The sequence below is a fragment of the Trachurus japonicus genome, chromosome 1 (genome assembly GCF_045865225.1).
Source record: "Trachurus japonicus isolate A0001 chromosome 1, Traja_1.0".
Taxonomy (NCBI): domain Eukaryota; kingdom Metazoa; phylum Chordata; class Actinopteri; order Carangiformes; family Carangidae; genus Trachurus; species Trachurus japonicus.
The window spans coordinates 34,362,817-34,384,190 of record NC_140907.1 but is presented as its reverse complement, the minus strand read 5'-3'; the positions used below and the strand labels follow the sequence as shown (position 1 = coordinate 34,384,190).

The following is a 21,374-nucleotide window of genomic DNA, read 5'->3' as shown; positions in this document are numbered from 1 at the left end:
TCACCCACACACACACAACCCTCCCCTCCGAGTGCGTATGGCCCTCCCCTCGGAGCCTCCTCATGACACGCCCCCCCGCAGAGCAGAGCAACAAGCCTGCTGCCACTGCCAGCAGAAAGTTACCAAACACGGCTTTGAATGCGGAGTAAAATGTCGGATTCACAGTCACAACTTCCACAATAAAACCAAAGATTATAAACTCCGCTGTATCAGCACCGCCACTGCAGCCTGAGCGGGGTCATTCTGCACTGCGGTGCCGCGGAGCTACACACCCCGGTCTTCCTGCTTCTCTCCCCCAGACACAGCACCCTGTGCCCGGTCACCCACTAATGGCGGCGGTGCCAGTACCTGCAGTCCGTTGCCGCCACTGTGCACCAGCTGCCGGTAATGACGGCAGTGCCAGTTGCCGTCCACAGCCTGAGTGTTGGGGAGAGGAGGAAGACCGGGGTACCTCTGCAGGGCTGCAGTGTGGCTGTGCAGTGTGCAGACACTTCTGTCAGGAAGACGGTTCAGGTCCCTGCGGAGCAGGACAAACAGGCTAAAGAACAGCTTCTATCCGTGGGCTGTCAGAACCCTGAACCTGTCACTCAATCCATCTGTTTCCCATGGCTCACATTGAGCACGAGGTCTCACACAAAGCTTATTCTGGGGTTACTGTAGCCGGAATTGCAATATAGGAGTGCTTCTGATGTTTTATGTGTGACTAGATATTTAATATATGATATATTTAATTGTCTACATTTTAGTACCTTGTTTTTATTTATTAAAGGGCCGTCTATGGGTTGCTGCAAATTTCGTCATGCATTGTATGATGACAATAAAGATATTCTATTCTATTCTATTAAGAAATTAAGAGTTTATTTTATTTACAAATCAAGAGTATTACAAGGCAATTTAAAAGCTATTAAAACATTACTTAAGTCTGTTTAAATTGTTGATTTTCAGTGCCAACATCTATTGCATGTCTGTCCGTCCTGGGTGAGGGATCTCTCCTCTGTTGCTCACCCTGAGGTTTCTCCGATTTTTCCCTGTTAAAAGGGTTTCCATGGAGTTTTTCCTCAGTCGATGTGAGAGTCTAAGGACAGAGGATGTTGTTATGATACTATGTGAAGCGCTTTGAGACAAACTGTTTGCAAAAACGGGCTATACAAATAAAATTGCCTTGCCTTGCCTCAGTAAGCTACCATTAGCCTTGGTTTGTCCAGAGAAGATAAAATTGGCTTGTAAGTAAGCTGTAAGTGATTAATATCCTGCAGACATGTTCAACAGTCAGTAGGGGGCAGCATGGTGTTGCTGATTAAAGATTCACATAAGCCTGCTGATTCATGTTTGCTGTGTTTCTTTGTTTTGATCACTTTGTGTTGCTTTGTGCAGAGTGTGATGTATCTTATCTATACTGCTGTGATGTGAGCACTGTGCATACATTAAGATATTTACATTATTTTTTATTATCACAAATGATTATGTCCCATTCATGCAGAGCCACTGTGTGACCAGAAAGCTGTGAACAAGGAAGTTGATTGTGCTGCTGGAAAATCAATAATATGGACTACAGACATCTGTGTGATTGTGATCGATCAGCTGCCGCTTCCCTGAACTTCCACACAGTGAGTCAGATATTGAACTTTCACTGACTTATAAAAAATGGAACAGAGCTATTGTTTTAGATATTTCCACCTTTGCATTGTTTATATGTGATTTCCAGTTCACATTCTCATCTGTAATGACTCATGAATACTAAGAAACACATTCATAGGAACACATTCATATCAATTAGGAACCATTTATGCATGTAAGTATTTTCTTTTGAACTGTATTTCAGAGAGAAATATTTTATTTTTTACTTCAGTACATTTATGACCAGGTGATACATGATGCATTACTAGGGATTCCCAAACTGTGGTGCGCAAGCTGCCGCTAGGTGGTGTGTGACATGAAAAGGGTAAAGGCGGTATGGTGTTACATTTTACAAATATTTTTTCCCCTGCTTATTTAAGGCAAAGGCAGGGGGGATTGTGGCTGCTGCCTTGGTTAAAACATTTGTGTGTGCATGGGGGGCTGTTCAGATGTATTGTCTTTTGTGCACACAAACCCATTACTTTCAATATAGATGCGCATCAGAAATAAATAAAAATAAATAAATAAAATGAGTGAATAAAGCTGTGCAAACAGGAGGGGAAAAAAAATAAGGAGAGAAAGAAGGATGATTGTTGTACTTGTCATAGTTCTTCATTTGTTCTTTTTTGACTTACTTGGCATATTTGTGATGTGAGTTCAATTTCGCATTGGACCAAGATTCACAGTCAGTAAAAGCTTCAAATCAAAGTTTGGCACAGAGAGCTCAGTGTCTGTTCGATATCGTACCTTACAGCAGAAGTAAGCGGAATGTTTGTGTTAATATAAGTCTTAAATAGTTATATCTTCCGACAGCAATCACTTAATAGAGTGTTTGGTCTGAAACACGGGTCTGTCAGTCACTCTGCTCTGCTGTAAGCCGAGGAGAAAACTTTGCTTGTATCCTACAACCTTTACAACCGGGTCTTTTAACATTGAAAAGCACTTTGTGTTGCATTTTTATATGTATGATTAATTGATTGATTGAGTACTTTATCGTCAGAATCACTTCTGAGATTTGCTATAGAAAGGTGCTGTATAAATAAATAAAGTTTGAAGTTTGTTCCCAGGTGAATCAGGCTGCTTCTCGCATCGACAGCGCCCCACACCACAGCAACAGAAACTTCACAGGGGAACTTCAGAACATCTTTATGAGCTTCAAGTCCAGAGACACTGATGATGCTCTCTCAGGTCCAGAGGACACACAGGGATGATGGTGGACTGGACTCTGTGTGACAGTGGAGCTGTTCTCAGATCAGTTCAGGCTGCAGTTCTGGAAGTCACCTCGACTTCCTGTGACTCCTGTGTCGGCCACTGATCATCAACCTCTGGTCCAACCTCCACCTACACACACAAATCACACACAGAGGAGAGGTAATGAATTACAGACTTTCGAGTGATGCAGTGATGCAGAATCAGCTGGAGCTTCAGCTGCACACCTTAACACTTTGGCGGCACGGTGGCACAGTGGTTAGCACTGTTGCCTCACAGCAAGAAGGTCCTGGGTTCGAACCCCGGGCCGCCCAGGGCCTTTCTGTGTGGAGTTTGCATGTTCTCCCCGTGTCTGCGTGGGTTTCCTCCGGGTGCTCCGGTTTCCCCCACCACTAAAAACATGTCGGCTAGGTTAATCCTCCAGTCAGTGCCCCTGACCAAAGGCACTGGCTCATAATCTGGAGTTGGTCCCCGGGCGCTGCACCGCGGCTGCCCACTGCTCCTCAGGGATGGGTTAAATGCAGAGAAAGAATTTCACTGTACTAGCTGTATATGTGACTAATAAAGTACCTTTACCTTTAACACATTTTCACACTATATTGTCGTGTTTGATTTCAATGTGCAGCAACTGTGTAGAAATATGACCAAAGCCTGAAATGACATTAAACTGAAGTGAAATGTGCAGCATTTACTGCAGCATCACTGCTCCAACACAGTGAGGTATTTCCTGCTGTTACTTGTCAGCTCACGTTACAGCTACAAGCCTGTGGGGCCACATCATTTCATACTTATCTTCAACATATTTTTTTTACAGACTCACATTAAAGCAAAGATCAACAACATATATTTAGTGAGTCTGATGTGAGTGATAGATGCAACAGGATGTCTGGGTCACATTGGGTCAGATCATTTGTTTAATTGAATTTATGGCATCCTGTCTATTAGTCTAAATGTCTTATTTTGGATCCAAGGGTTGGGGTTAGAAATGTTTTCCCGTCATGAGTTGATTGATCTGGAGGGAACCAGCTACTGATTTGACTGACCACAGATTCTCCAGTCTCCAGTCTGGACTCTTCTGGAGATCAATCAGATCCTTCAGGTCTGCATCCTGCAGGTTGTTTCTGTTCAGGTCCAGGTGTCTCAGGTGGGAGGGGTTGGACTTCAGAGCTGAGACCAGATAAGAACAGCTGATCTCTGACAAACTGCTGCGGTCCAATCTGAATAAAAGTAGTACAACATTCATTCACCTCTTCATGTCAAAACTGATTGATCATTGCTGCTGACCTCAGGACAGTCTGTCAATATAGAATCAATATCTGATAAGTTATGTTGGACTAAACACTGACTCCAACACTTTTATTCAGGACTGAACTGGATCAAAGTTTAAATGTCCAGTCGTAAGGTCCCAGCCACAGGAAACTGACCTCAGAGTCTCCAATCTACAGTCTGGGCAAGGCAAGGCAAGGCAATTTTATTTGTATAGCCTGTTTTTACAAACAATTTGTCTCAAAGGGCTTTACATGGCATCATAACAACATCCTCTGCCCTTAGACCCTCACTTCGACTGAGGAAAAACTCCATAGAAACCCCTTTTAACAGGGAAAAATCTGAGAAACCTCAGGGTGAGCAACAGAGGAGAGATCCCTCACCCAGGACGGGCAGACGTGCAACAGATGTTGTTACAGACAAGAAAACAGTTTATAGTTTATGACACAGAATGTGGGAAACATGGAAATGTTAACAAGCAAAATTCCTTCTCTATATTTAATCACCATCGTCTCTCCATCATATTGTCCACTCCAGGAGTGCAGGAGGAGGCTGCATGGAATAAAGCATCCAATCCGCCTAACAGGTTGTGAATAATTAGATATTTTCTTATGATACTGTGATCGAGAGTCAATTAAATCTCAGAGCCTGGGGAAAAAAATCCAGTAATCGTTCGCATAATTGTTACATTCTGTTTTCTTGTTATCAAGAGAAGTGTCATGTTTGATCATTCCTCAGAATGTAATTGATTCTGCTAATTATTCAAAGTTTTATCGATCAGTCTAATCGCTGTAAATGTATACAGCGGTGAGCCCCGTGCGTAATTCTGCACCATGGCACCACTGGAGGAGACAACACTACAGACCAGTTTAACATCTGTTTGTGACAGTGCCCCCTGAAGGTTGAAGCAAAGTGAACAGACATACAACAACTATTTCAAATGTTGTTAAAGACAGTGATTAAAGTTCTGTCTTAAGTTCAAGTTTAGGTTCAGTTGTGGATCAAAGATCTAAGATCTGCAAAAGTAACAGTCAGTGAACTGACCTCAGAGTGTCCAGTCTACAGTCTGGACTCTCCAGAAAACCACTCAGATCCTTCACTCCTGAATCCTGCAGGTTGTTGGAGCTCAGGTGCAGGTGTCTCAGGTGGGCGGGGTTGGACTTAAGAGCTGAGCCCAGAGAAGAACAGCTGATCTCTGACAAACTGCAGTTCTCCAATCTGAACAAAGAATAAAAGAAATGAAGCAAAGCATGCAAGAATAGACTTCAAAGTCCTTCTGCTGACTTATAAGGCTCTCAATGTTGAATATTTTTACTACAAACATCACAGCCTCAGGAAAGAGGAAAAACCACCAGTTATTGATTCTAGATCAGTTATTGTCTGACACATTCAATATGTTTCTGTAGTTGTGGTGAAATGTTGAGAGAAACAGTGACTTGAATAAAACCAGAGAATAAGAAAACAAACATCACCATGATGACTCAGTGTGGATCAGTGTAATGCAAGCTCACAGCTGCAGCTCAGTGTTGATCACAACTTTCATATTCATCTCAATACAGATATAAAACATAGAGTCTGACCTCAGAATCTCCAGTCTACAGTCTGGACTCTTCAGAAAGCCACTCAGATCCTTCAGGTCTGAACCATGCAGGTCGTTGTTGTTCAGATTCAGGTGTCTCAGGTGGGAGGGGTTGGACTTCAGAGCTGAGCCCAGAGAAGAACAGCTGATCTCTGACAAACTGCAGCTTTCCAATCTGAACAAAGAATAAAAGAAGTAAAACATTTATGTCAAAACCGACTTGTCATTGCTGCTGACCTCAGAATAGTCTGTCAATACAGAATCAGTATCTGATCAGACATGTTGGACTTAACATTGACTAGGTTTACACATGGTTTAAAAGTCCATCCGTTTAAAGGTCCAGCCCAGTAGTGTCCTTAGGCAAGACACATTAGCCACCTTGCCTTGTGTGAATGTGTATGAATGTATAAGTAGCCCAATCTAGCACAATGTATGTAGGCTATTCCAAAACATGCGCTTCAACTGGTAGCTCTGAGTTTTTACTCAACCTTTGCTTTATTTTTGTTGTGCTTTTGTAAGTTTTTGTCGTATTTAGTCAACTACTGACGGATGCTTCTGTGGGGAGAGGAGATTCTTCCAGAGAGGAACTTCTTTCATTGAAAACGGAGCTCGTCTGGAGGATGCCACCCTGTTCCAGCTGAGATGAAGAGTTGTTTTTGTGGTTGCCATGCTGTCAGTTATCATGGGAAATATCAACTCTCTGCCCAAAAAGAGTGATGAGCTGGAAATATTTGTGAAGACTCAGTAGACAGATAAGTAGACAGTTTTTCAAATCATAAAAATATCTGTGTACATCCCACCCATGGCAACTGCTGAAGTTCCATGTGAAGTCCTCCATGAGGTTGTTGTTGGGATTAAAAAACTAAACATCCTGAGGCACTTTGAATAATATAATATAAGATGGTGGAGGCTATTCTGAACAACTCGGATCATCCACTTCATAACACCTTGATGGACCAAGTAAAGAGTGGTTATGAACAGCTCCTCTCTCTCCTCTCCTCTTGCTGCAGGACAGAGAAATATAAAATATCCTTTGTACCTACAGCCATCAGGCTTTTTAATTCTTCTGCAAATGAGAGATGAGCTGACAGACAACTATCAAACAAACTAAATGAATAAATAAAATGTGAATGTTTGGTGGTGATCAGAGGCCATTTGATACACATTGGCAGCCACACTTCTGTCAGTCTGCCCCAGGGCAGCTGTGGCTACAGTCATCGTAGCTTCCTACCACCATTGTCAATGTGGTGTGAATGAATAATGGTTTCTGTAAAGTGCTTTGAGTGCCTAGAAAAGTGCAATATCAATCCAATAATTAATTTTACTTTTCAGTTCTCACATGTTGGTGATTCTAAAAAAAAAAAACATTTTAACCACAACCGCAGGTCTCATGCTTGCTATCTAGAGGAGCTAAACTCTGAAGGTTGAATTGAGGATATTGATGAGGACTATGTGAGTCTCAGAGTGAGAGAAGAACAACTGGGAATATGAGACAACTATTTGAAAAGTCCTTCCTTCATTAAGTCAAAGTCAAGTGTGAAGTGTGAAGATCAGTCAGGTTCAGTTGTGAGATAAAGATCTCAGCTCTACAACAGTAATCGTCAGTGAACTGACCCCAGAATCTCCAGTCCACAGTCTGGACTCTCCAGAAAACCACTCAGATCCTTCACTCCTGAATCCTGCAGGTTGTTCTGACTCAGGTCCAGGTGTCTCAGGTGGGAGGGGTTGGAGTTCAGAGCTAAGCCCAGAGAAGAACAGCTGATCTCTGACAAATTGCAGCTCTCCAATCTGAATCGAGAATAAAAGAAGTTAGTTGAGGACAAAGTTTCTTGTTGACACCATTCAGTATTTCATTTGAAGGACAACAATCATCATCATTCAACAGCACATAAATAAATAAATTACCGTATATATTTAACCTAAATAAAATTTGAATTGAATTGAATCGTGTACTGAACCGTGGGTCAGAAATCGAGATACGAATCGAATCGTGACTTTGGTGTATCGTTACAGGCCTACTACTGATGATACTCAATTATTCCAAGACAATGTGAGGCTGAACTCTGTTGCTGTGACAACAAACATTTAAAAACACATGTTCAATGAAACAGCTGATGAAGCTCAGAAACATCAAAACCTGCTGACTGACAACTTGCTATTATGACATGTTGGGCTAGGTTGAAAAAAATCAGTTGTCCTGATAAAATCGATTTTCACTTGATGAATCCAAAAAACAAAAAAAACAAAATCCAAATCCTTTGCAGCAAAAGCTGTCTATTTTCCAGTACAATATACAGTACATACAGTCACTTCAGCACGGTCAGGAAGTTCCTCAGAATAAAACACAAACATGAACTCAAAAATGGCTCTTACGGGGTGTATTGATTGACTTTCACCGGTCAATCACACACCAAGTACCATTCCCCCTTAATAACTGCCAGTTGCACAGCAACTTTAGTGGTTAATAAACCTAAGCTTGCCTGGGAAGGTAATAGCGTCTTGATATTTCCTTCATTCTCATGGGCCACACTGCTGAAACAGGATAAATTTGGGGAATGCCAAAAGGTTCTGCGGGATCATAACATGATGTTTGCTCTCCTTTTAGTGTGTGGTTTCTAACATTGATTACAACATTATTGTCAAGGGATTTGAGGGTTGGGCTCATTCAGTTTAGGATTCAACACCAATTGTACATAGGTAGATGAATGAAGGTACAATGGTATGTGTGTTGTGGTCATGCCCAAAGATTAATCAATATTGATGAAGATTCACTAGACTGTAATTTGTTGTTTGCTATTCCCAAACCACTGAAACAATGGATACAGACTGCTAACATGAGGGTAGATAATATCTTATATCTCCTGTAATATCTCTTCTTGCTCAAATTCAGGATTTGGATTGAGATAGGCTATATGTAGCCATTATATTGGTAGGATGACCCCTCTTTATTATGGGTGGGGGAAGGTGGGGGTATGCTATGTTGTGGTTTGCATAGATGTCACTGATTTAAATGTTAGAAAATAAAAACTACAAATAATGAAAAAACAGTAGAGCGGAATTTAAGCAAATCCACCTGCAAGATGTGGAGAAGCTGACTGTTCACACACAGTGGAGCTGATGATACTGTTACATTAGATTTTTTTCAGATACACGTCTGAGCTATTGGTCATGTTAAACAAAAAATGTAGTCTGACCTCAGAGTCTCCAGTTTACAGTCTGGATTCTGCAGGAAACCACTCAGCTCCTTCATGTCTGAATCCTGGAAATAGTTGTTGTCACTCAGGTCCAGGTGTCTCAGGTGGGAGGGGTTGGACTTCAGAGCTGAGACCAGAGAAGAACAGCTGATCTCTGACAAGCTGCAGCGCTCCAATCTGAATAATGAATAAAAGAAGTAGATAAAATCACAGATTAATCAGATGTGTCCTGATCAATGATCAGTATCTAAATGACTAGGACTTTGTTTTGATCAGAGCTTTCATGTGTTTATTGATTAGTTTATACTGGCAGTTATTAGTTGTTGTAGATAAAGGTGCATTTTTAATGCCCCACAGCGGCCACAAGTTTTTCAAACTCAAATTATACTGTCCTTTCAACACCATTATAACAATATCGTCTCTCCACCACAAAGACTATGACTGGTCTCACCTTCTTCTTGTAGTAATAATAACACTGAGACATTTCTCTTCTCCAACTCTTTGTTTAAATCCTTATCTAATGAACAACTGAAACATTTGACCTGAATATAGACAAAAAACTACAACAGACAAATTTACTGTACCTCAGAGTCTCCAGTCTACAGTTTGGACTCTCCAGTCCAGCACACAGAGCCTTCACTGCTGAATCCTGCAGGTTGTTAGAGCTCAGGTCCAGTTCTATCAGGTGGGAGGGGTTGGACTTCAGAGCTGAGGCCACAATTTCACAGTGAGTCTCTGAGAGTCCACAGGAACGTAGTCTGTGATGAGAAAAAACATCTGTTCAACTAAAAATTGGATTAAATAGTGGTAACCACCATTAAATAGTGGTGATTAAATAATGGTAATACAGTTGGTGCATCAGCTCATCTTCTCTCACTGGGATGATCCTCATCACTTGGTCCTGCAGACCAGATTTGGTTGGCTCTTTTTAAATACAGTCTATTTCCTCATTAATTTCATTTTATAGTTTATTTGACGAGGACAATTCATATTAATGAACAATTAGTGACACGCACATCACGTCATGTAAATATGCCAGATTTAGCTCAAAGCTAATTTCCATCCGTAGTCCTCACATTTAAAGACGGACAGACATACCATACAAAAAGATAACAATAGGAAGCTACCTGTGTAAGTGTAAAAAAGACATAGTATTAGCAGCAGTTACAACAATAACAAAACAGATGGCAACCTGCATAAATATAAGAAAGGACAGAGTACTAGCAGCAGTTATATTAGTAAAAAATAAGAAAACAGTTAACAATACCATGCAGCGCTGCATTGTTACCTGCATGAAGGAGCTCTGAGGTTTCCTCTTCTTTACAGAAACGTAAATTAATATCACTGGATGTCAGTCGTAAGTCATGCGTTTGGTGGACACAGCCCCTTATTCTCTGCTATTTTCCACTCGATAATTGGTTGAAGCTGCTACACAATGCTGCGGCATCATGTTGTTAGACATGAATTCTGCACTTGGACATTTGAACTCACAGGTGTTAGCAGCCTTTTTGCATAGTTAAGAGAGGCAAATCATACCAGCATATTTTGATGTCAAATTGCATACCTGCTATGCAAAAAAATCACGTCTGAACTCACCCAGCCTTTCTGTAGTTCCTCACAGCTGGGATCATTCTGCGTCGTCCCTCCTGTGATATGTTGTACTTCTTCAGGTCCATTTCATCTAGAACCTGCTCTGACATCTGCAGCATGTAGGCCAGAGCTGAGCACTGGATCTCAGAGAGTTTCTCCTTTGATCTCTTCTTTGACTTCAGGAACTGTTGGATCTGCTGATGAACTGACTGGTCCTTCATCTCAGTCAGACAGTGGAAGATGTTGATGCTTCTGTCAGGAGAGATGTCATCACTTTTCATCTCCTTCAGGTTGTTGATGGTTCTCTGGATGGTTTCTGGGCTGTTGTCTGTCTGACCCAGCAGACCTCCTAACAGACTCTGGTTGGACTCCAGAGAGAGGCCATGAAGGAAGCGAACAAACAGGTCCAGGTGACCATTTCTACTTATGAGGGATTTCTCCATGGCTCTCCTCAGGAAGTCATTCAGGGTTAAATCATCATGTTGTTTTCCCAGGAAGGTCTCCAGGACTTCTGTGTTCCTGTTGGTGAAACAGTGGAACATATAGACTGCAGCCAGAAACTCCTGAACACTCAGATGAACAAAGCAGTAGACTGTTTTCTGGAAGATCACACTCTCTCTTTTGAAGATCTCAGTACAGAGTCCTGAGTTCACCAAGGCCTCTGTGACATCCAGACCACACTGCTCCAGGTCTTCTTGGTAGAACATAATGTTTCCTTTCTCCAGTTGTTCAAACGCCAGCATCCCCAGCTTCAGGAGAACTTCCCTGTCGGCCTCCGTCAACTCCTGTGGACTCGTCTCATGTCCTCCACTATACTTGTTCCTCTTCCTCTTTGTCTGGACCAGCAGGAAGTGTGAGAACATGTCAGTCATGGTCTTGGGCAGCTCTCCTCTCTGGTCTGTGGTTAACATGTGCTCCAGAACTGTAGCACTGATCCAGCAGAAGACTGGGACTTGACACATGATGTGGAGGGTCCTGGACGCCTTGATGTGTGAGATCATTCTTCTGGAGAGATCTTCATCACTGGACCTCCTCCTGAAGTACTCCTCCATCTGGGCGTCAGTGAAGCCTCGGACCTCTGTTACCCTGTCAACACATGTAGGAGGGATCTGATTGGCTGCTGCGGGTCTGGAGGTGATCCAGACCAGAGCCGAGGGAAGCAGATTCCCCTGGATGAGGTTTGTCAGCAGCACGTTGACTGATGACGTCTGTGTGACATCAGACACAACCTCCCTGTTGTTGAAGTCCAGTGACAGTCGGCTTTCATCCAGGCCGTCAAAGATGAAGAGAAGTTTACAGACAGCCAGCTGCTCTGCTGTGACCTTCTCTAATGTTGGATGGAAAACACGGAGCAGCCTGAGAAGACTGTACTTCTGATCTCTGATCAGGTTCAGCTCCCTGAATGAAAGCAGAACCAGCAGACTGACGTCTTGGTTCTCCAAGCCCTCGGCCCAGTCCAGAGTGAACTTCTGTACCGAGAAGGTTTTTCCAATGCCAGCAACGCCGTTGGTCAGAACCACTCTGATGGGTCTCTCTTGGACAGGTGAGACTGTAGAGACGTCCTCTCTCTGTTGGACAGGTAAGTCTTTAAAGATGTCGTTGCACTTGATTGGAGTGTCATGGATGGTCTTCTTCTTGGACGTTGTCTCCAGCTGTCTCACCTCATGTTGGGTATTAAACTCTTCACTCTGTCCCTCTGTGATGTAGAGCTCAGTGTAGACGCTGTTGAGGAGGGTTCCACTTCCTGTTCCACTTCCTGTTGCCTCAGCTCCTTCAGTCACTCGTTCACATCTGCTCCTCAGACTGATCTTATGTTGATCTAAAACCTCCTGCAGACCACGATCTGCTGAGAGAGAAAACAACAGGTCCTGGTTTCAGAAATGACCACATCAGCAGACAGATGTTCAGTCTCACTTTGTACACAGCTGCTCTGATTGGCTGTCTGCAGCTCACCTCTGGTTCGGGGTCTTTGTCCACACGGGGGACAGGAGGGGGGTCCTGAAGAACCAGACTGGTCCCAGTATGAGGTGAAGCACTGTCTGCAGAACCCGTGTCCACAGCTGGTGGAGACTGGATCCTTCAGGACGTCCTGACAGAGACCACAGCAGGACAGCTGCTTGTCCACAGAGACACCACTCCTCTTCTCTCTGTGAAGACATTTCTGTATCACTAACATGTCACAGTCATAGGTCCACATCTGTGCTCTGATTGGTTTCCAATCTCACAATGGCGGGGCTTCAGTAACCAGAGAAGTAGAGTGAGAGAAAGTAGAGGAAGACATATGTAGAGAAGCAAGCTGAATGAAAACCTGGCCCTGAACTGGTCTGGTTACTGTCTGTTTATTTGCTGACCTTTGACTGTAGCGGCTGAGTTTGTACTGAGTCCCATCAGCTCTTTGTCATGTGTGTGCATTTTTCTGTCTCTGAGGTTTGTTGAGAACCTACACAGAGTTTGATGGATCTTTTTCTGTTTTATTCATCTTCAGCCCAGTTTAGAAACCATCTCTTTCTATGACTCTGAGGGTCCAGGTTCAGGACTGAACTCAACATCTGGATCTACCTCCTCACCAGTCGTCCCCCTACCGCCCAGGGAAAAGAGACATGAAGACAAAACAACACAAGGACGTAAACCAGGACGGTTCACTGGTTTGTAGCAGGTCTCTTACTGTGACTGTGAAGGTCCAGCTTCAGGCCTGAAGTGTAGAGGAGGCTCCTTGGACATGTCACTGTGCATAGACGAACAGATGGATCCTGGAGACTCTGCTCTGTCCTTGTCTTCGTCCACACAAAGACTCATCTTTAGGACTCCAGTCAGTCTGAGAGGGAAACCAGAAACACTGACTGTAAGATAACACAAACATGATCCCGGTCCATCCCATTAACTGTATTCATTGATTTAAACTGACATTTTTAATAAGTTGTCTGTTATAACTCAAGTTTTAAACTACAGACAGAAATCTGTTCAGATGAATCTTGATGAGCAACACTGTCATTTATGGGCTGCCAGGACGGGAGCCGCCTCTCCACATGTTTCAGAACAGGTGATAACAGGTAGTTCAATCAACTCTTGACTTAATTTGACCCCGAGTTAAGCTTACGCATGAGGGGATGAAAGGCACTCGTCAATAGAACAAAGATAACATGATTCATGATGGCAACAAGTTTCTCACCGGTGGAGTTATGAATGCTGACGCAGAATATGAGAAAAAAAGAAGAAAAAATCGATCCTGTTTACAAAATCCAACTCCTCTGGCTCCACCTACAGCCTGTAATCGTATTTGCTGAAATCCATCCGACCGACGTTTCTCCTCCAGTCAGGTAGAGGGAGCAGGAGGAGCAGCCAATCGCCGCTCCTACACGTCGTAGAAAGTGAAAGTAAACTCTGCAACGGTCGAACATTTCAAGATGATACACACAGTGAGCTCCTTCTTTTCACCTCTGTCAACCTCCCTCCCTCCCGCCACACACACAGACACACACAAGAATAGTGTGTTTCATGGTGGGAGAGACATGAGATTGTTTTGGAGTCGCCGGTTGCTATGGAAACGGTATGTCTTCTGTGGGTGCGTTTATGGCTACTTTGTGTGCGCCTGTGTGTGTGTGTGTGTGTGTCTTGGCAGAGGTTCATAAAGAGACCTGATGGAGTATTGTATTGAAATTAACGAACAAGTCGCTGCGTTTACTTTCACTTTCATCAACTTACCAACTGGAGCTTTAAGCTTACGCATGAGGGGATGAAAAGCACTCGTCAATAGAACAAAGATAACATCATTCATGATGGCAACAAGTAAAAAAAGCCTCGCCCCTCCCATTTCTCACCGGTGGAGTTATGAATGCTGATGCAGAATATGAGAAAAAAGAAGAAAAAATCGATCCCGTAGTAGCCGCAAAAGAACGTGAGGTCTGATTGTTGACTAAGACAATATGTGAGTATCACAATTCAGCTAAAAAATATTGAAATATGACTTTTAGTCCATATCGCGCAGCCCAACATCATATTACAAGAAACAAGTCAGTATCAACAAACTAATAAGAAACCAGGGAGAAGTTATTTCAGAATCAGAATCAGAATCAGAATTTATTTGTCATTGTACAGCAGTACAACGAAATTAAAAGCTAAAACCTAAAACCTTGAAACCTGTTTCAGTGATGTCAAGTGCTGCAGTTCAACACACTAAACAGTTTGGAGGTTCACTGGTTTGTAGCAGGTGTCTTACTGTGACTGTGAAGGTCCAGCTTCAGGCCTGAAGTGTAGAGGAGGCTCCTTGGACATGTCACTGTGCATCGATAGACAGATGGATCCTGGAGACTCTGCTCTGTCCTCGTCTTCGTCCACACAAACACTCAACTTCAGGACTTCAGTCAGTCTGAGAGGGAAACCAGTAACACTGACTGTAAGATAACACAAACATGATCCCGGTCCATCCCATTAACTGTATTCATTGATTTAAACTGACATTTTTAAGCCACTGGGAGCTACTACTACAACAATTATTAGCTCAAACTTGTAGCCACACACCGAGCAGATGGAGTGGCTCGAGGCCCGGCCGCCTTCACATAAACGGACAGCGAGCTCGACTGTAGCCGCACGAGACGCGCGTGTCACGTCTGTGTCAGTCCAGACAGGACTCGACACGGTGCTGAGGGCAAAGTTGTATGTTTTCAGTACTCATGCTTTTAAAGGGTTTGCCTCTGGGAAGAAAATGAATCTAATATGCTACATTGCTTTGGGGGAAACCCCAAATACGTCACAGAAAAAATATTGATATACTGTATATACCGAGTATCGCAATTCAGCTAAAAAATATTGAGATATTAAATTTTAATCCATATCGCGCAGCCCTATATCATACCACAAGAAACAAGTCAGTATCAACGAACTGATAAGAAACCAGGGAGAAGTTATTTCCTGTTCCAGTGATGTCGAGTGCTGCAGCTCAACACACTAAACAGTTTGGAGGTTCACTGGTTTGTAGCAGGTCTCTTACTGTGACTGTGAAGGTCCAGCTTCAGGCCTGAAGTGTAGAGGAGGCTCCTTGGACATGTCACTGTGCATAGACGAACAGATGGATCCTGGAGACTGTACTCTGTCCTTGTCTTCGTCCACACAAAGACTCATCTTTAGGACTCCAGTCAGTCTGAGAGGGAAACCAGAAACACTGACTGTAAGATAACACAAACATGATCCCGGTCCATCCCATTAACTGTATTCATTGATTTAAACTGACATTTTTAATAAGTTGTCTGTTATAACTCAAGTTTTAAACTACAACTCTGACAGAAATCTGTTCAGATGAATCTTGATGAGCAACACTGTCATTTATGGGCTGCCAGGACGGGAGCCGCCTCTCCACATGTTTGATAACAGGTAGTTCAATCAACTCTTGACTTAATTTGACCCCGAGTTAAGCTTACGCATGAGGGGATGAAAGGCACTCGTCAATAGAACAAAGATAACATGATTCATGATGGCAACAAGTTTCTCACCGGTGGAGTTATGAATGCTGACGCAGAATATGAGAAAAACAGAAGAAAAAATCGATCCTGTTTACAAAATCCAACTCCTCTGGCTCCACCTACAGCCTGTAATCGTATTTGCTGAAATCCATCCGACCAACGTTTCTCCTCCAGTCAGGTAGAGGGAGCAGGAGGAGCAGCCAATCGCCGCTCCTACACGTCGTAGAAAGTGAAAGTAAACTCTGCAACGGTCGAACATTTCAAGATGATACACACAGTGAGCTCCTTCTTTTCACCTCTGTCAACCTCCCTCCCTCCCTCCACACACACAGACACACACAAGAATAGTGTGTTTCATGGTGGGAGAGACATGAGATTGTTTTGGAGTCGCCGGTTGCTATGGAAACGGTATGTCTTCTGTGGGTGCGTTTATGGCTACTTTGTGTGCGCCTGTGTGTGTGTGTGTGTGTGGGGCACTTGGCAGAGGTTCATAAAGAGACCTGATGGAGTATTGTATTGAAATTAACGAACAAGTTTACTTTCACTTTCATCAACTTACCAACTGGAGCTTTAAGCTTACGCATGAGGGGATGAAAAGCACTCGTCAATAGAACAAAGATAACATCATTCATGATGGCAACAAGTAAAAAAAGCCTCGCCCCTCCCATTTCTCACCGGTGGAGTTATGAATGCTGATGCAGAATATGAGAAAAAAGAAGGAAAAATCGATCCCGTAGTAGCCGCAAAAGAACGTGAGGTCTGATTGTTGACTAAGACAATATGTGAGTATCACAATTCAGCTAAAAAATATTGAAATATGACTTTTAGTCCATATCGCGCAGCCCAACATCATATTACAAGAAACAAGTCAGTATCAACGAACTAATAAGAAACCAGGGAGAAGTTATTTCAGAATCAGAATCAGAATCAGAATTTATTTGTCATTGTACAGCAGTACAACGAAATTAAAAGCTAAAACCTAAAACCTTGAAACCTGTTTCAGTGATGTCAAGTGCTGCAGTTCAACACACTAAACAGTTTGGAGGTTCACTGGTTTGTAGCAGGTCTCTTACTGTGACTGTGAAGGTCCAGCTTCAGGCCTGAAGTGTAGAGGAGGCTCCTTGGACATGTCACTGTGCATAGACGAACAGATGGATCCTGGAGACTCTGCTCTGTCCTCGTCTTTATCCACACGAACACTCATCTTCAGGACTTCAGTCAGTCTGAGAGGGAAACCAGTAACACTGACTGTAAGATAACACAAACATGATCCCGGTCCATCCCATTAACTGTATTCATTGATTTAAACTGACATTTTTAAGCCACTGGGAGCTACTACTACAACAATTATTAGCTCAAACTTGTGGCCACACACCGAGCAGATGGAGTGGCTCGAGGCCCGGCCGCCTTCACAAACGGACAGCGAGCTCGACTGTAGCCGCACAAGGTCAGTCCAGACAGGACTCGACACGGTGCTGAGGGCAAAGTTGTATGTTTTCAGTACTCATGCTTTTAAAGGGTTTGCCTCTGGGAAGAAAATGAATCTAATATGCTAAATTGCTTTGGGGGAAACCCCAAATACGTCACAGAAAAAATATTGATATATATAGTATCGCAATTCAGCTAAGAAATATTGAGATATTAATTTTAGTCCATATCGCGCAGCCCTATATCATATCACAAGAAACAAGTCAGTATCAACGAACTGGTAAGAAACCAGGGAGAAGTTATTCCCTGTTCCAGTGATGTCGAGTGCTGCAGCTCAACACACTAAACAGTTTGGAGGTTCACTGGTTTGTAGCAGGTCTCTCACACTGTCTTTACACTGCACGGTTCAAGTGGCCCAATTTTTTCTCTCAAGTGTCTCAGATCGGATCTGTAACATCAATGTGTAAAGGGGACAAATGTGCATGGAATCGGATATTGTCAGATCAGATTCAGGCCCCCGTTATATGTGGAAAATAAATCAGATACAAATCGGATATCTGCCAATGCGTCTGCAGTCTAAACAGACAGATCGGATCTTTCCTGGCAATGTGTGTCATACGTCATCAATGATAATATTAATTCACGTGCCCACACGTTGCGCTGAACCTCTGTAGCAGGTGTAAATGCAGATATCAGATATGGGTCACTTCTGATAGAACATGTAAATAGACAGTCAAAAAAATCAGATATAGGCAACAAATCGGAATTGGGCATCAAGGCCTGCAGTGTAAAGACAGCCTTACTGTGACTGTGAAGGTCCAGCTTCAGGTCTGAAGTGTAGAGGAGGCTCCTTGGACATGTCACTGTGCATAGACGAACAGATGGATCCTGGAGACTCTGCTCTGTCCTCGTCTTCGTCCACACAAAGGGCCCTAGTTTCGTCGACCAGGTGAAGTCTAGCATCAGCGCAGCTTCGCCACGCCAACGGGGTGTGGCCCAGGTCCATTTCGCAAGTTTGCTGGGCCGCGCAGTCAGACTTAGACTAGCGCAATCCCTCCCCTCGTCCCTCCCACCGGCGCAAACGGTGAAGAGGGAGGAGACAGGGCGGGAGGGAGACAGGAGGAGGAGAGAAAGGCGTGGAGTGGGTTTGACACAGCCGAGTCAGATCTTCACCAATCAAAGGAGCTCCTCTCCTCACCTTTAACTGCGCGGCGGGTGATGCGCGCTGCAAGTTTGTCATTTTATACTTGGACATGGACGGAGGAAACAGCGACGCCAGAGGCCGAACCTCTCCCAGGAGGAAACAGCTGTTTTGGTCCGGAGGTCCGAGCTCAGAGTGACCAATAATGAGTTTACTAATATACTTAACCAGGTTTGATCTGATATACTGAGAACCCCTACCCAATCTAAGAAACAACTAATACACTAATAAAGAAACTCACATTTATTCAAACCCTATGTAAGCAAGATGACAGGTGTACACTAATCACAACATAAACACAGACCATGTGGATTAAATCAGCGTAAAGGACTCGCGCTCTCTCTCTCCCTCTCTCTCTCTCTCTCTCTCTCTCTCTCTCTCTCTCTCTCTCTCTCTCTCTCTCTCTCTCTCTCTCTCTCTGTCCGTCTCTTTTTTTCTCTTTTTTTTCTGTGATGAGATGCTGAGTATACTGTAGTAGGCTATATACTGACTATCTGATACCGAGGCTGTTGTGGTGGACTAAGAGAGATGATGATTTGTGTTTTGTTTTTCATTACGGCTGCGTGATGCGGTCGCTCTCCGCTAATGAATTAATAAGTAAATAAATAAATAAATAAATAAATAAAGCGATCATCACAAGGGCAGAGTGGTATCTCAACACGGCAGCGACATGCAGTCATCCACCCTCAGTCCTGCTTTTGGGACATCCACAGCTGCTTTTCAGTGCCAGTTCGTCCCTGCTGTGTTAATTCAGGTGGAGTTTCCATTGCGCGTGCCACAGCCTTTGATCTCTGCTTTGATCTGACGTCAGATGTGACGGGACAATCTATATAGATATAAATTCACGTGTTGATTCCGTTAGTTGCATTAAATAGTGGTTATTGTGGATATTTATTGCATTGAAATGTGTCTGGAACTGTGGAGATCTGCCTGTGAGGTCTTGGTGACGTGTGTGCACTGCAGGTCAGTCAGCCAAACTTCCACTGCACCTGCTGCGCTCCGCCCTGCGCTGAGATTAGACCTGGTTGGAGGTGGCGAGCTTTCAGCGCAACCTCGGCGGGACATTTTCGGACAAAACTTCCACTGCACCAAGCTGAATCTGTGACGCCTCCCCCTGCTGCGCGGCCACGCCTATCTCAGCGCAGCGCGATCTGCCAATCTTCCAATCTGACTTTGCGCTAGGCTGCGCTGGTCGAAACTTGCATTAGACCGGCTGCGCTACCTTGCGCCACCTGCGCTGCGCCAGCAAACTAGGGCCCAAAGACTCATCTTCAGGACTTCAGTCAGTCTGAGAGGGAAACCAGTAACACTGACTGTGACATAAGCAATGCTATTTTCCTATTGAATGTACAAGATAACCATTTTTATTTGTCTGTCTGTACTTTTAGTTCTACAGTGTTACAGAATTGGAGTCACGCATTGATCTGATCACAGAGGCATTGTGGGAAGTCTACAGTGATGTCTGTCGTGTTATTAAATAACTTGTGTGACATGAATGTTTATTTACCTTAAAGGGATAGTAGCATTTTTTTTAAAGTGGGGTTGTATGATCTACAAATAGTCCCTAAGTACTTTAATTGCAGTAGAAGACTCTCTGCACTCCTCCCGTTAGCAACGCCAGCCCATAATAGCCCTGCCCAGAGATTTACAACATACATTGTTGTGAACAGACCCAAAGAAACGGCCTATTTTCGCGGCCTAAAAGAGGTTTTACCTGAAAAAAAAACCCAGTTCCATTGTTCAATATAATATAATTTTTTCCAGCCCCTCAAAGTGCAGGAAAAACGCAGCTTTTATTTGGACCTAACCAACTCACGTATCCCTCCGCCCAGGGTTAGCGCCCGCCGATCAGCAGTTGGTTAGGTCCAAATAAAAACTGCGTTTTTCCTGCACTTTGAGGGGCTGGAAAACATTATATTATATTGAACAATGGAACTGGGTTTTTTTTCAGGTAAAACCTCTTTTAGGCCACGGAAATATAAGAACAGACAGAAGAACCAGGAAGAAGTTATTTCCTGTTCCAGTGATGGCGACTGCAGCAGTTCATTCAACACACTAAACTAAACTCTGGTACAGAGACAGTTTGGAGGTTCACAGGTTTGTAGCAGGTCTCTTACTGTGACTCTGAGGGTCCAGGGCTGAAGTTTAGAGGTTGTCCTTTAGACTCATCATCATTCTTCATAGACAGACAGATGGATCCTAGAGACTCTGTTCCGTCCTCGTCCACACGAACACTCATCTTCAGGAGTCAGTCTGAGAGGTGCAGTGCAGTTTATAGTTAATTCGACCATTATGTTGATTTTTTTGAATTATCAAGGGAACAAAGATAACATGATTCACCATGACAACAAGTGAAAAAGCCCAGCTCCTCCCACTGCTCACCGGTGGAGTTAGACATGTTTATGAATGATGACTCAGAATATGAGAATTACGGAAAACACCGGAGAAGGCCTAATGAGTCGACAACGCAAAATAGTCGGCGGGGAATATTTTGCATCAGAAACCATTCACACAACATCTTTTTCTTTATTGTTTACTATGAACAAAACATTTTCCCATAGAGATGGGAAATAGGCCACATGCCTTTTTTTTCTTTTTTTTGATGAACTGAAATTATGTTATGAAGAATTAAGATAGGCCTATGATGTGAAATTATTAGCAAGACAGGGATGGTCTTACAGTTACAGCAGTTCTTGCTGATATCAATTTATAAAATGCCTCAAATTGTAAGTACAATCTGGACAGTTGTTTATTTTATTATTTTACTCTTTATCTATCCAGATAAAAACATTAAGAACAGTTTCTGTATAATGTTTATTAGACCTATGTAATCT

The 21,374-nt window shown here is 43.3% G+C and overlaps 2 protein-coding genes across 4 annotated transcripts; both read right to left on the bottom strand.

Moving 5' to 3' along the window:
- Window positions 1-1,918: 1,918 nt before the first annotated feature.
- LOC146992376 (NLR family CARD domain-containing protein 3-like) lies at window positions 1,919-14,862 on the bottom strand. Of its 3 annotated transcripts, XM_085785847.1 has the most exons (11): window positions 14,672-14,862; window positions 13,121-13,270; window positions 12,370-12,602; window positions 10,462-12,301; window positions 9,450-9,623; window positions 8,866-9,042; window positions 7,286-7,459; window positions 5,673-5,846; window positions 5,137-5,310; window positions 3,870-4,043; window positions 1,920-2,958 (listed from the first exon to the last, which is right to left on the bottom strand). In XM_085785847.1, the coding sequence occupies exons 1-11, from the start codon at window positions 14,737-14,739 to the stop codon at window positions 2,895-2,897; spliced, it is 3,402 nt and encodes a 1,133-aa protein (XP_085641973.1). In that variant the 5' UTR covers window positions 14,740-14,862; the 3' UTR covers window positions 1,920-2,894. The 3 variants fall into 3 exon arrangements, with proteins under 3 accessions (XP_085641980.1, XP_085641973.1, XP_085641987.1); XM_085785854.1 differs by lacking the exons at window positions 5,673-5,846; window positions 7,286-7,459; window positions 8,866-9,042 and having other exon boundaries at window positions 1,919-2,958; window positions 12,409-12,602; XM_085785861.1 differs by lacking the exons at window positions 1,920-2,958; window positions 3,870-4,043; window positions 5,673-5,846; ... (3 more) ...; window positions 13,121-13,270; window positions 14,672-14,862 and having other exon boundaries at window positions 5,124-5,310; window positions 10,462-11,214.
- A 576-nt stretch (window positions 14,863-15,438) lies between these two features.
- LOC146992375 (uncharacterized) lies at window positions 15,439-20,784 on the bottom strand. The gene is made up of 3 exons (XM_085790458.1): window positions 20,658-20,784; window positions 16,985-17,134; window positions 15,439-15,592 (listed from the first exon to the last, which is right to left on the bottom strand). Exons 1-3 carry the CDS (start codon window positions 20,777-20,779, stop codon window positions 15,439-15,441), a joined length of 426 nt encoding a protein of 141 aa, XP_085646584.1. The 5' UTR covers window positions 20,780-20,784.
- Window positions 20,785-21,374: the final 590 nt, after the last annotated feature.

Excerpts from the sequence above, each read along its gene's own strand:
- LOC146992376 (XM_085785847.1), bottom strand. The coding sequence starts at position 14,739 with ATGCACAGTGACATGTCCAAGGAGCCTCCTCTACACTTCAGGCCTGAA. Across the intron at positions 12,302-12,369 it reads TCAGAGCAGCTGTGTACAAA|CAGATCGTGGTCTGCAGGAG; the intron begins GTGAGACTGAAC and ends TTTCTCTCTCAG. Across the intron at positions 2,959-3,869 it reads TGGAGACTGGAGAATCTGTG|GTGGAGGTTGGACCAGAGGT; the intron begins GTCAGTCAAATC and ends TTGTGTGTGTAG.
- LOC146992375 (XM_085790458.1), bottom strand. The coding sequence starts at position 20,779 with ATGAGTGTTCGTGTGGACGAGGACGGAACAGAGTCTCTAGGATCCATC. Across the intron at positions 17,135-20,657 it reads CCTGGACCCTCAGAGTCACA|ACTGACTGAAGTCCTGAAGA; the intron begins GTAAGAGACCTG and ends TTTCCCTCTCAG. Across the intron at positions 15,593-16,984 it reads GCTGGACCTTCACAGTCACA|ACTGACTGGAGTCCTAAAGA; the intron begins GTAAGAGACCTG and ends TTTCCCTCTCAG.